Below are 13,479 nucleotides of genomic sequence, written 5' to 3'. Positions count from 1 at the left end.
GTGTGCTTCATTTTTTCCCCTGAGTATTTTCAGATGAAATAGCATCTGGCCTCAGTTCATCAGAAAACTCTGTTCCTTTAGCGTCAGCTGGGTTGCTTGTAATCTGCATACACACATATTTCAGAGGGTAGCCAGAGATGTGGGCAGAGTGAATATGCAGAACTTTGGAGCGCCCCTTCTGTGCCTCCTTTCTGGACCCCCCACCCCGGCCACCTTTCTAGGTCTCTGCTGTCCAGCAGAACTGTCTGGTGATGGAATGTTCTATAATCTGCACCATCCAGAATGATAGCCACTTGCCATGTGCGGTTGTTGAGCACTTGAAATGTGACTGGTGCAGCTGGGAGATGACCTTTTTAAGTTTAATGTATCTAATTCATTTAAATATAAATATTCTCATTTATCTAGTGGATATTGTATTGGACGAACTTTTGTTGTAGAAAGTTGTATTGAACACAGTGTTTTAGATGCTGCGGTCATCTTGAACTCTGTCCTCGTATTTCTTCCTCAGCCAATAAAGCAACAGGGTTGTGTACAGGTTTGAGCAACCTGCACAGACTAGTGCTTACCCTTTTTTCTCATGTGTCCTCCCTTCCAGTTTGTGCCTGATTCTGATTGGTCTGTAGAATCTTCAGGGGTGTGTGTGTGTGTTTGCTCATGCACATGTATTCACTGGAGTTTATATCTGCATCCAGTAACGGTTGCACCACCATTTACCAGAAGTCAAACTCTACCTCTTGTCAGTCATCTTGGCAGTGATCTAATTTTAAGGGATTTGTTTTTTGTGCTTTGTTATCAGAATTTGCTTGCCAACTACTTGTTATCCTATCCTCTTTTACCTTGCTAAAAGTAGTACTAACCTTAGGTTACTGAATCTTAATATTCTAAATTTGATATTCCCATCTCAGATATGCTAGAATTTAATGGAACTCTTCAAAGCAGTAAACACGTATCATCGATAACCGTTTGGTGTACCTTGCCTTCTCTAGGTACCTGAAAAGGTTTAAGGTGATGAAGATCAAAGTTTTGAGAAGCTGGTGCCGTCAGATTCTTAAAGGACTTCAGTTTCTTCATACTCGAACTCCACCTATTATTCACCGGGATCTTAAGTGTGACAACATCTTTATCACTGGCCCCACAGGCTCAGTCAAGATTGGAGACCTAGGTCTGGCCACCCTGAAGCGGGCTTCTTTTGCCAAGAGTGTGATAGGTATGTTTCACAGGTACCTTGTGAAAGTCTAACTGGCTTTCTGACATTCACTGTATTTAGAAACCTGACTCTGTCAGAGCTTTTATAATGTGAAATAAACCTTCAAAAATTCATAGCTTGAACCCAGGAAGTGATACAGAGTTCTCTGTGTTTATGCCTTTAGAAGCATCCTGAAGACAATTGTTGTTTTGTGAAGTTATATGAAGAGAAGTAAGGTGAACTTTGTCGACAAAACCTTACGTAATAGAACTATCACCTTCCTGGGTCATTTTGTTGATGCTTAGTATCATACACTTAGTTATATAATAGATAAACTGTGTTAACTTTCCCCATGAAAGAAATTGAGTTTATATATAATTTAGTTTCTGAAAAGGTCTGTTGTATATATTTGTATTCAAAAAATCTGCCTTTTAAAACTTTTAAAATGTAAAAATATAATGGTTCATTATCAACTTTTTCTTCTACTCTTCAAAAGATGTACTTAAAACAGTTTTCAGTCTCAGTACTGTTTACACTTTGGTTTGGACAGTTCTTTGTTGTAAGGACTGTCTTGTGCGTTGTAAGATGACTTAACAGCATCCCTGGTCTCTGCTCTGTAGATGCTGGTAGCATGCCCACTTGTCCATCTCCCTCCTGTCATGACAGCCAAATATGTCCCCTGTGGGGCAAATTGCCCTCCTCGACAGTCATTGATTTACAGGACAAGGCTGTGTGTTAGGGCATTGCAGCTGGAAATATAGTTCAGTGCCTATTGTTTTATAAACTTTCCCTTCTGAAGAGCGTGCGACAGTTAGAAAGCTTGAAATTCTCATGAACTCTGTTCTCTCAAAAGGTGACGATGACAACAGCAAGAAAACTACTCATTTTTAAGTGGGCTAGAATCCTGTATTTTAATAAGAAAGAACATAGAATACCAGTAATTTGCACATCCTTATAAAATAGTGTTCTGGGGAGTTATTTAAAGCTGTATTTCCCTTCTGCCTTCCCTGTTGCCTATAAAGGAAACAGTTCTTTGTCTTTGGTATGTTAATCTCTGGCCCAAGAGTTTTTTCTTTTTTCTTGTTTAAACTGTATTATGCAAGCCTGTTCTTAGAAATGTTCTGTAATTTGAGGTATCTGGGCTTAATTTCTTTGGAAACATTGGAAACTTGGTGTGTGGAATCACACACTCCACACTCTTAATTCAGCATGAGAACACAAATGCAGACTGAATGGTGTGTTGTGTGTCTATAGGGTGTCCCTCACTACATTTCTTACATCTGCAGTAGATTTGCGAACTATGGGGAGGGTGAGTGGCCTCACAGACGTTTACACTATGTTATTTTAAAAAATGCACTGAATGTCAGGTTTTTTTTTACTGCACAGCTGTGTTAAGTGAAATTGATCAATGGACTGTTATTGGCAAGAGACTAGCTCTAAATGTTAACCTTACAGCTCTCATACAGTAGGGGGCAGACAAGTATTTTTGTCTTTTTAACCTATCATCCTGTCTTACAGATAGATGCCATTTTCTCTAGTTTACTCTTTGCTGTTCTCACCTTTTTCTTCCATTTGTTTTCACATGAGTTATATCAGTTTATCTTTTATGTGAGGCTCTATTTTGACATTGTATAACAGTAATCCACTTGAAACAGTAAATAAACAGATGCTTGGTCCTCTTCTTACTTTTTATAAAGGAATTGCTGTGAGAGGTCTGTAGCAGATTTGATGGAGCAAACTAATGTGATTTCTCTCCTCTCCCCCCACTTCCTCCCTGTCTTTCTTTTATCTTTACCCCTTCCACTTTCTTCTCTCTCACAGGGCAGCCCCTCTGCTGCGCACCGCCCACCCCCCCACCATGAATACATCTGCAGTTTCTCCTCACATTGAGTCTGAATCCTTCTTTTAATTTAAGGTACCCCAGAGTTCATGGCCCCTGAGATGTATGAAGAGAAGTATGATGAATCCGTTGATGTTTATGCTTTTGGAATGTGCATGCTCGAGATGGCCACGTCTGAATACCCGTACTCAGAGTGCCAGAACGCTGCACAGATCTACCGTCGAGTGACTAGCGTAAGTCCTGTCAGAAGTGACTGGTGATCTTAGGCCATATCTAAGAAGCTGGGTAATGTCAAACCATGCAGAAGGGAACAATAGTAGAAAGCATCACATGGTGTTCATCCCTCATCTCTCTGTGTCTCCTCTTTTTATAAGGACACTGGTCAGATTGCGTTGTGTCCAGCCCACTCCAGACTGGCTCTTCTAACTAATTGCACCTGCAGTGATCCTGTTTCCAAATAAGATCACACTCTGAGATACTGAGGGTTAGAATTTTAACTTATCTTTTGTGGGGGTGACACTGTTCAACCCATAATAGCTCATGAGTTCATCCAACAAATATTTAAGTCTCTGTTATAGTCCAGACTTCTTTTTAGGTCCTAGGTATTGAATATTATTGCTAAGTAAGACAAACCTGTCTACCAAGAGCTTACTACTCAGTGAAGGAGAAAAAATAAGTAAACCAGACAGCTACCATAGGGTATAAAAACAGTTTTCCTAGGGTCAGTATGTAACAAAGCATGTAGTAGTTGTGCCTGATTGAGTTTGATCAGATTAGGAAAATTATGTGAAATAGGGAGAGACTAAGATAATACTGCATGTGAAGAATTCTATAATTTGTGTGTCTGCAGTTTGGAAATAGGAAAAAGAAGAGACAAGGAATAAGGGAGGAAAGGAAAGTTGAGACTGTGCTTGAGCGCTGGGAGAACCACTGCAGCCAATATAAGACGTGGTAGTTGTCATGGGACTTCCCTGGCGGTCCAGTGGTTAGGACTCTGCGTCTTCACTACTGAGAGCATAAGTTCATTCCCTGGACTGGGTACTAAGACTCCACAAGCCACTTGGTACAGCCGAGAAAAGAAAATCCCACATTTGGTAGGTGTTGTAATATCAGACCTAAATTTTTAAAAGATTATTTTGACTGCAGGATAGAGGATGGGTATATAAGGAAACTCTAATAAAAGCTGAAAACCCAGTTAAGAGGTATTGCAGTATTCTGAAGGAATAACTAACAGACTGAAATAAAGGATTAGAGGTGGCCAGAGCGGATGGATGAGAGATCAGTTTTCTTTATAGATTAGAATTCAGTTAACCTAAAGTGTTGTTTTCCACTTAATCTTTATGAAAACAAAGAATAATATGAAAATACCCTTTGTAAATACATATCCTCTGAACGGAGATCAAACTAAATATTGAACTTGATTATAAGGTTAAATATCTTAATTTTAGGGCTGTGAAATTTACAGTTTGTATGTAGAATGGTTAGTGTAATATATTTACTCACTTAAACCATCTGTAACTTTTCTTCATTCCATTATACTCTAAACCAGGAATTAGCAAAGGTTCATGGGCCAAATCCATCCTGTTACCCATTTTTGTACAGCCCATGAGCTAAGAGTGCGTTTTGCATTCCTAAATGATTGAGGCTGGAATCAAAAGAAGAATAATATGTGATGACATGTGAAAATTATATGAAATTCAAATTTCAGTATCCATGAAGAAAGTAAAGACAGCCACTCATTTGTTTCTGTATTTTCTATGTCTGTTTTCACATATTACAATTAGTAGAGTCGAGTAATTGCAACAGACAGTTTAGTTCCAAAAGCCTAAATTATGTACTCTTTGGCTCTTAACAGAAAGTTGCCAACTCCTAAACATATGCCACCAAAACTTAAAAAGTTCTCTGAAGAGTTCTGTAAATAATTACCAATCTGCTGAAGTAGTGGTAATGTTCTGTTAGAATGCCGTTAGCCTCTATACTTGGAGTAGACAGGAGAATCTCAATGTGCACAAGTAGTTACTTCAGTAATTAGCTCTGATAATTTGTAGGCAGTCTTTTCTCTCTCTTAAGAGTAGAATGATCACTTCAGTGGTGAGAACATAAGAGATTTTAATGTAATAACCATTTTTCACTGGCCATATTTATTCTTTCTATTGCCAAAGAATAAATAGCATCTTAAACCTAGTATTACTGCTTGAGGTGATCATTCTAGATTTTAAACACAAAGACCTATTCACAGAAATACTTTGTTTACCTTCCAGCAATGCCGAATGTTTTGATAGTGAACAGACCAGAAGAGTGAAGTACACATAAGCTAGCCATATACTTAAACATTCTCTACTGTCTCTTTCAGCTACTTCCCTTCTTTGTGGCTCTTGCAGTATTCTAACTTGAAACTTGGTAGATTTTGTTAATAATTAACAGATAGTGCTTTGCTGTCAGAGACACTGCCCAGGTATAACTGGGTGGTCTAGGGGTAGGTGTCTCTGATTAATCTTTTGAATTCAACTCCTGATTATTTCTCTAAACAAATACAGGTTGGTACTTAAAATATCTCAAGGGGTCATGGAATTTTAGGGTTTTTTTTTGTTGTTGTTAAATGAAGTCCAAAAGATAACTCTGCTATGTAAAGAAATTAAGTTATCAATTACATGGTAGTACCAATTTTTTTTTAATGCAGAATGAAAAAATGACCTGTATTAAATTCTACCCTGTTCCATATTTACCCACCAAATATGCTTACCTAGTTAAAATAATGACTGTGTAAGATGAGTACGTGACGGATGTAGTCAGCCCTATTGGGTAAAAACCTGTTGACTAGGCTCAGGGCTGAAACCAGTGGTTTGAGCTCTTTGACTTCAGACTGTCAGGCACAGATAGCACTGCCATAAAATTAAGTAAAAGTTTATATGAGCGGTTATTTGGTAAGTGTAAAGAAAAAAAATTAATTTGATTTTAGGATAATGCATTTGAAACACTGTAATCAATTAACAGATGAATCTTTATTTGCAAATTCGAGCTCTAGCTCAGTTGAGAGGAGAATCCCCTTCTCAAATGAAAAAGTCTGGTGTTAGCTTAATAGACCCTAGGAAGACCAACATTACAGTTTCCATAGTCTTAGTATGGTATTCAATCTTTTTTCAGTCTTTCAATGGGTTGTGTGGGTTTTTTTTTTAAGATAAAAATTTACATACCATAAAATTAACTGTTTAAATCATTTTAAGGTGTAAAATTCAGTGGGTTTTAGTGTATTCAGTGTTCTGCAGTCATTACCACTAATGCCAGAACCTTTCTGTCACCTCAAGAAAGAAGCCCTATACCCATTAGCAGTTGTTCCTCTGACAACCACTAATGTGCTTTCTGTCTCTGGATTTGACTTACCTGTTATGCACATTTCAGACAAATAGAATCATTAAATATATGGCCTTTTGTGTTACACTTTGTTTTTGTGTTATGCATTGATATAGCATAGTGTTTTCAGGGTTTATCCATGTTTTAGCATGAATTGGTTCTTCAGTCCTTTTTATGGCTGAATAATATTGCATTGTATGCATGTCCTTTACATTTCTGTAGTTTCTTCCTTCTTTTCTCATTGTTTAAACTGTTTGAACCTATAGCCACCCTCACCTGGAGAGGAGTTGGGAACAGAAGGGATGAAATGTACAGTGTTTTAAAAGGTACTGTTCTAGAGCCTGATTTATTAAATCTTTGCTTACAGTGTTGTGTTTGTAGCATAGTATTCAGCGTGTTGTAGGTACTCAGTGATATTTTTAAAAATAAATGATTCAGTTAAAGGAATCCCAGATACAGTCAAGTCAGACACTAGTAAGTATCGAGGAGTTGAATTTACCCTGCAAAATAAGGTCACCTTAGAAATATTAACTTTATCCTACTGATGTGAAATCAAGTAGTGGCTTAGAAACTGATACACTTTATATATGTACATACACAATTTATTCTGTAAAATGGGAAGAACTATTTGGTATAAATCAAGCAGAAAACAGTAACTTTGATAGAGTCAGAATTCCAGCATTAGAAAGGCATTTGATAAAGTCGTCTGTTCATGTGTTCTTCCATCAGTTCTCACATCACTATTTAGATCTTTGCTCTGCAATGTACAGTCCCCAAAAATGTAAAATTTTGGCCCTATCCCAGACTGATTGGATCAAAACCAGCATTTCACAAGATCCAAAGATACTTTGGGTGTATGTTAAAGTTTGAGAAGTGTGAGCTGGAACAGTGATCACCACAGGTCCCTTCCAGAACTATATACCTTATTTTTGGTTAAAAAAAAAAAAAAAGATTATTGTAATAGCAAACATTATTTGAATAAATTTTTGTTCCATTGTTCATGGAACATTTTTACTAACATAAGTAACCAAATTGACTTCGAAATCTAACCCTATTTAATTGCTTTTTTTCCTGTGTTATTCAGGAGTTGCTTTTTAAAAATGCAAAATAGTAAATAAGTCAAGCTGCAGAAAAGTTGGAATAAAAAGCTTGAGGCATTAAGTCAGTTAGAACTGTTGGAATCCTTAATTTCTAAGGATACTGAAAGCATTTATTTGTTCTTTATTTTTCTCTTAGCTGTGAAAATTGAGTTCCATATTACCTACAGTTCATTATTCTGTACTGTCAATTATTATATTTCTTATCTGGGAAGTGCTGTCTTGGTTTCACCAACCTCCATTCCCATTTTCTGACTTTCATTGGAGAAATAAAAGGGGCAATTTTTATTAGTCCTTTTTTAATTTTCTAGTGGTTTTTTTTTTTTCATGTTTTGGGTGCTGAGATAAATGTGTGGGGAGTTTTTAAGTACCTAGGCTATACAGTGATTTATATGATTATATAAGCGATAGTGATGACTCTACTGAAATACACCTTGAAATAGTATACTACATGTCTGACCTTGCAGTGGTACAACTGCCATGTAAATAGCAGATGTTAGCAGTGTAAATATTAACGCATGTACATGCTAGTCTTAGACATTGCATTAAGCACTTTGCATATATTATGTAATTTAATTCTTCCAACAACCCTGGACAGGAGCGATTTGCTAGTAGTATTATCTACATTTTGTAAATAAATAGTCTGAAGCTCAGAATGGCTAGCCCATGATTACATATCTAGAATATAACAGGGTTATTTGTTACTCTGTTATTCCAGGTCCCTTGCTCATATCAAAGTTCTGTACTGAATCCATAAATGTCTAGGGCAGTGTCAGTCTGTGACCTGAGGGCCTTTAAACCTGTCTGTAACTGCCAGCTTGAAGGGTGGAGACGTGTTATTGACCAGTTGAGTGATTATATTCTGTGGTGCACTGATGATAAACTGTTGCGTGTCATTGTTGTACACGTGCATTTCATTCAGGTTCTACTCTCCGGGCTTGCTCAGAGAGGCCTTACCTGTCCATCCATCTAAAATGACCTTACATGTGCACACACTTTACTTCTGTCTCCTTATGATTTTCTTTTTCTTCATGACCTTTGTCACAACCTTACCGTGTTTACCTAAAGCCCCAATTAGAACACATTCTGGGGCTGGCGCTGTTATTTGGCTTATTCTTGGCTATATTCCTAGTGTTTAGAGCCAGCGGATACAAGGCACTCAGTATTGGTGAGATGAATGCATGAATACAGAACTACAGGGAGTGAAACACAGTGTTGCTGTGGAGGAAGTGGGCTCTGGAGGTGAGTCTACTTGTGATCAGATCCCACCACTGTCATTTCCTGGCTGTGATACCTGGGGCAAGTTAATTAACTTCTCTGAGCCTAAATTGGTAGTGAGGATAAATGAGAGAAGTGCCTAAATACAGTTAGCAGTCAGTACCTAACTCACACGCTAGTAAAGTAATGCTCAAAATTTTCCAAGCCAGGCTTTAACAGTACGTGAGTCATGAACTTCCAGATGTTCAAGCTGGATTTAGAAAAGGTAGAGGAACCAGAGATCAAATTGCCAGCATCTGTTGGATCATCAAAAAAGCAAGAGAGTTCCAGAACTCTGGAAACATCTACTTCTGCTGTATTGACTACGCCAAAGCCTTTGACTCTGTGGATCACCACAAACTGTGGAAAATCTTCAAGAGATGGGAATACCAGACCACCTGACCTGCCTCTTGAGAAATCTGTGTGCAGGTCAGGAAGCAACTGTTAGAACTGGATATGGAAAAACAGACTGTTTCCAGATAGGAAAAGGAGTATGTCAAGGCTGTATATTGTCACCCTGCTTATTCAACTTATATGCAGAGTGCATCATGAGAAACGTTGGGCTGGAAGAAGCACAAGCTGGAGTCAAGATTGCCGGGAGAAATACCAATAATCTCAGATGTGCAGATGACAGCATCCTTATGGCAGAAAGCAAAGAAGAACTGAAGAGCTTCTTGATGAAAGTGCAAGAGGAGAGTGAAAAAGTTGGCTTAAAAGTCAACATTCAGAAAACTAAGATCATGGCATCTGGTCCTATTGCTTCATGGCAAATAGATGGGGAAACAGTGGCAGACTTTATCTTTGGGGGTTCCAAAATCACTGCAGATGGTGACTGCAGCCATGGAATTAAGACACTCCTTGGAAGAAAAGCTATGACCAACCTAGACAGGATATTAAAAAACAGAGACATTACTTTGCCAACAAAGATCCATCTAGTCAAAGCTATGGTTTTTCCAGTAGTCATGTATGGATGTGAGAGTTGGACTGTAAAGAAAGCTGAGTGCCAAAGAATTGATGCTCTTTTGAACTGTGGTGGAGAAGACTCTTGAGAGTCCCTTGGATTGCAAGGATATCCAACCAGTCCATCCTAAAGGAAATCAGTCCTGAATATTCATTGGAAGGACTGATGCTGAAGATTATGCTCTGATACTTTGGCCACCTGATGTGAAGAGCTAACTCATTTAAAAAGACCCTGATGCTGGGAAAGATTGAAAGTGGGAGGAGAAGAGAATGACAGAGGATGAGATGATTGGATGGCATCACCAACTCAATGGACATGAGTTTGGGTAATTTCCAGGAGTTGGTGATAGACAGGGAGGCGTGGTGTGCTGCAGTTCATGGGATTACGAAGAGTCGGACACGACTGAGTGAGTGAACTGAACTAAGTATTACCATTATTATTAGCATTAGCATCATTATGGCAGGTAGCGAAATAAGCTGTCTCTTGTTCAATTCTTTTATCTAGTGACATTCAACAAACAGCAGTGTTTAAAATGTGTTTAATGAACTAAGTTTTAAATGAGTGCAAATGAGCTAGCATTTATTATCTTGCCTCTTGCCAATCACCTTGCAAAGTGCTTTACATATACTATCTTATTTTCATCTTTTATATTCTGATAAGTAGATAATACTTTCATTTCATGGGTAAGAAAATAGATTCAGGGGTTAAGCATTTTGCCCAGGGAAATGAAGGAGAAATACTAACTGTAGGATCAGAAATCCTTAATGTTATGCATGTTTAATGCATGCATAAAATCCATGTTAAATGGAATTTAATCCATTTAAGATTTAATCTTAAAATCCATTTTAAACATCTGTTAACTAATACAAACCTTAGAATTTATTCCTTTGCTTGCCTTTGTTTTTAAACTCTCAGGTTTTCTCACCTGAGAGTACATGGGTTCGGTTCAGTTCAGTCACTTAGTTGTGTCCGACTCTTTGTGACTCCATGGAATGTAGCACGCCAGGCTTCCCTGTCCATCACGAACTCCTAGAGCTTGCTCAAACTCATGTCCATTGAGTCCGTGATGCCATCCAACCATCTCATCCTGTTGTGCCCTTCTCCTCCCGCCTTTATTCTTTCCCAGCATCAGGGTCTTTTCCAATGAGTCAGTTCTTCCCATCGGGTGGCCAGAGTATTGGAATTTCAGCTTCAGCATCGGTCCTTCCAATGACTATTCAGGACTGATTTCCTTTAGGATTGACTGGTTTGATCTTGCAGTCCAAGGGACTCTCAAGAGTATTCTCCAACACTCCAGTTCAGAAGCATCAATTCTTTGGTGCTCGGCTTTCTTTATGGTGCAACTCTCATACCCATAGCTGACTACTGGAAAAACCATAGCTTTGACTAGATGGACCTTAGTCAGCAAAGTAATGTCTCTGCTTTTTATTACACTGTCTAGGTTTGTCATAGCTTTTCTTCTAAGGAGCAAATGTCTTTTAATTTCATGGCTGCAGTCACCATCTGCAGTGATTTTGGAGCCCAAGAAAATAAAGTCTTTCACTGTTTCCATTGTTTCCCCATCTATTTGCCATGAAGTGATGGGGCAAGATGCCATGAGCTTCGTTTTTTGCATGTTGAGTTTTAGGCCAACTTTTCCACTCTCCTCTTTCACTTTGATCAAGAGGCTCTTTAGTTCTTTGCTTTCTGCCATAAGGGTGGTGGTATTTGCATATCTGAGGTTACTGATATTTCTCCCAGCAATCTTGTCTCCAGTTTGTGCTTCATCCAGCCCAGCGTTTCACATGATGTGCTCTGCATAGACACTAAATAAGCAGGGTGACAATGTACAGCCTTGAGTCTAAGATTGGTGAGTCTAACATTGGTGTCATCGGTTTGAGCCCCTATTCAAAAGAGAAAAAGTTAAGTTATCTTGAAATTTCCCACTACTGGCAATGAAAAGATCCAAATAAGAGTGCTGATGTACTTAGCACAATTTTTGTCTGCAAGTAAAGGAGTCGCAGTGGCATCAGTTTTTGATGTGGAGGAGAGTGCATCTGTGTTTGGAGCAGTGCACAGGCTCCCGTGGATCCAGAGAGGAATCAGCCTCAGGGAACCAGGAGGTCAGCTACTTCCCTTGGATAGAGCCAGTCAGATTCGGTCGGGAGCTTGAAGGGCTTGTTTTCCAGTGGGATCATAAGGTTGGTTCAAATTCCTGTAAATTAATGGCTCATACCAGTGAGAATCTGGCTGAATCCAGCCTTCTGACAACCAAGGTAGAAATAATGGGGATTTTTAATTGCTTTGTGTAATTTGACTTTGTCACTGATTCCATTAGCCTTTGGATTGCAAGATTCGAACATTCTGTCTAGGAAAAACAAAATTAAAGCAGTTGGAGTGAAATGCCTTTTGGTCTTTATATAACAGATTGCATTTCAGCCTACTTTTTTACAGAAACACGTGAAGCTGATTCCTGATTAGATAGGGATTGAAAAGTTGAGGAAAACTTTGTATTTTTTTCTTTAGCAGTTGGAATTTTTTTGGTGATATCCCAAAGATGTAAATCCCAGAGATCTAGATCTGCTTGAAATTAGCTGAAATGATTGCTTTATAAATTTTATTCCTATTTCCATCCAGTAAATTTAGATTACACACATAGGCAAAAACTTTGTGTATCATCTGGTGTATCCTGGGAACATTTTGCATCATTTTCAAAGTCATTCTAATACTCTCCTGTGATTTGATTAGTATTAAAGGGTCTTAGTATTCAGATGTAATAGATCAGACCATTAACCTTAAACCACAGAGTTGGAAGTCATTGCCAACATTTTAGATGCTAAACAATAGTTGTGAAATCCTTGTTTGAGAATTTCTCAGAAAAAGTAACTTTACTTCTCCCAGCTAAATGTTGATCTGTAATTCTCACAGCATTAGACTGCAAATAAAAAGTGATAGGATGAAAAAAAAAAGAAAAAAGTGATAGGATGTAGAAAGATGGTTGCTGCTGTGTTTTAAGTGCAGTATATAGAGTGTTGAGCTTCCTGGGATCTTGTAGATAATCTATGTGCCAGAAGGTTGATACAATTACGTTGTAGTTGTTCCTTGTCTCTGGGTGGTTTGAGGTGTACCTTGAATACTGAGGTAGGATTCAGTTGACTAAAAAGAGGGGCAGTAGAAAGAATATGCTTGTGAAAATGTGCAGTATTCAGTGAAAAAGTAACCAGTTTGACTGGATTTACTTGGGGAGATAGGAGTAGGTAGAAGTTGGCTTGTGAGGGCTTTCTGCCCCAGGTTAAGTTAATTAAAAGTACTGTAATATGGACTGAAACATTGAACTAGACATTATTGAATCTGGATTCTCGTTTTTACTTTACCATGGACTAAGCCCTTAGCCTCTAGAATATATTCTGTTGTATTCTAGGTGCTGCTGCTGATGCAATATATTTAGTAGGTGTCCGATACATACCAGACTGAACTGGACATGACTCCTCATAGGTTCCAGGAGGTACTGAATTCTGCCCTTGACATGGCATTAATCTCTCTGGCCTACAATTAGTTGTCTGTGTGAGCAGGTAGGGACTCTAGCTCAGATTCTTTCTAGTTCTCTGATCCTATGGCCATCTTGTAAGTGTGGGGAATTATTAACCACATTTGAGTCATGTGATACGAATTAAATGATATCAGACAGTTGGGAATGGTTAAGTGTCAGATGATTGGATGAAGCTATAGGTGATTGAATAGGCCATAGTGTAAAATAAATACTGGAGAGAAAAGCAGCAGTGAGGCCCATCTTAACTTGGTCTTAGTT

At 38.4% G+C, this 13,479-nt stretch overlaps 1 protein-coding gene across 25 annotated transcripts in view; it reads left to right on the top strand.

Annotated features, from left to right (window-relative positions):
• WNK1 (WNK lysine deficient protein kinase 1) overlaps positions 1-13,479 on the top strand; it is a 128,663-nt gene that overhangs the window by 61,033 nt on the left and 54,151 nt on the right. For all 25 annotated transcript variants that reach the window (XM_043441378.1, XM_043441385.1, XM_043441383.1 and 22 more), the window contains exons 3-4: positions 987-1,207; positions 3,102-3,259. In XM_043441378.1, the coding sequence (XP_043297313.1) occupies positions 987-1,207; positions 3,102-3,259 (379 nt within the window). The remainder of the gene's footprint in view (positions 1-986; positions 1,208-3,101; positions 3,260-13,479) is intronic.

Source organism: Cervus canadensis, chromosome 21 (assembly GCF_019320065.1).
Source record: "Cervus canadensis isolate Bull #8, Minnesota chromosome 21, ASM1932006v1, whole genome shotgun sequence".
NCBI lineage: Eukaryota > Metazoa > Chordata > Mammalia > Artiodactyla > Cervidae > Cervus > Cervus canadensis.
Note: the sequence above shows the minus strand (reverse complement) of the source record. Positions and strands in the feature narration are given on the sequence as shown.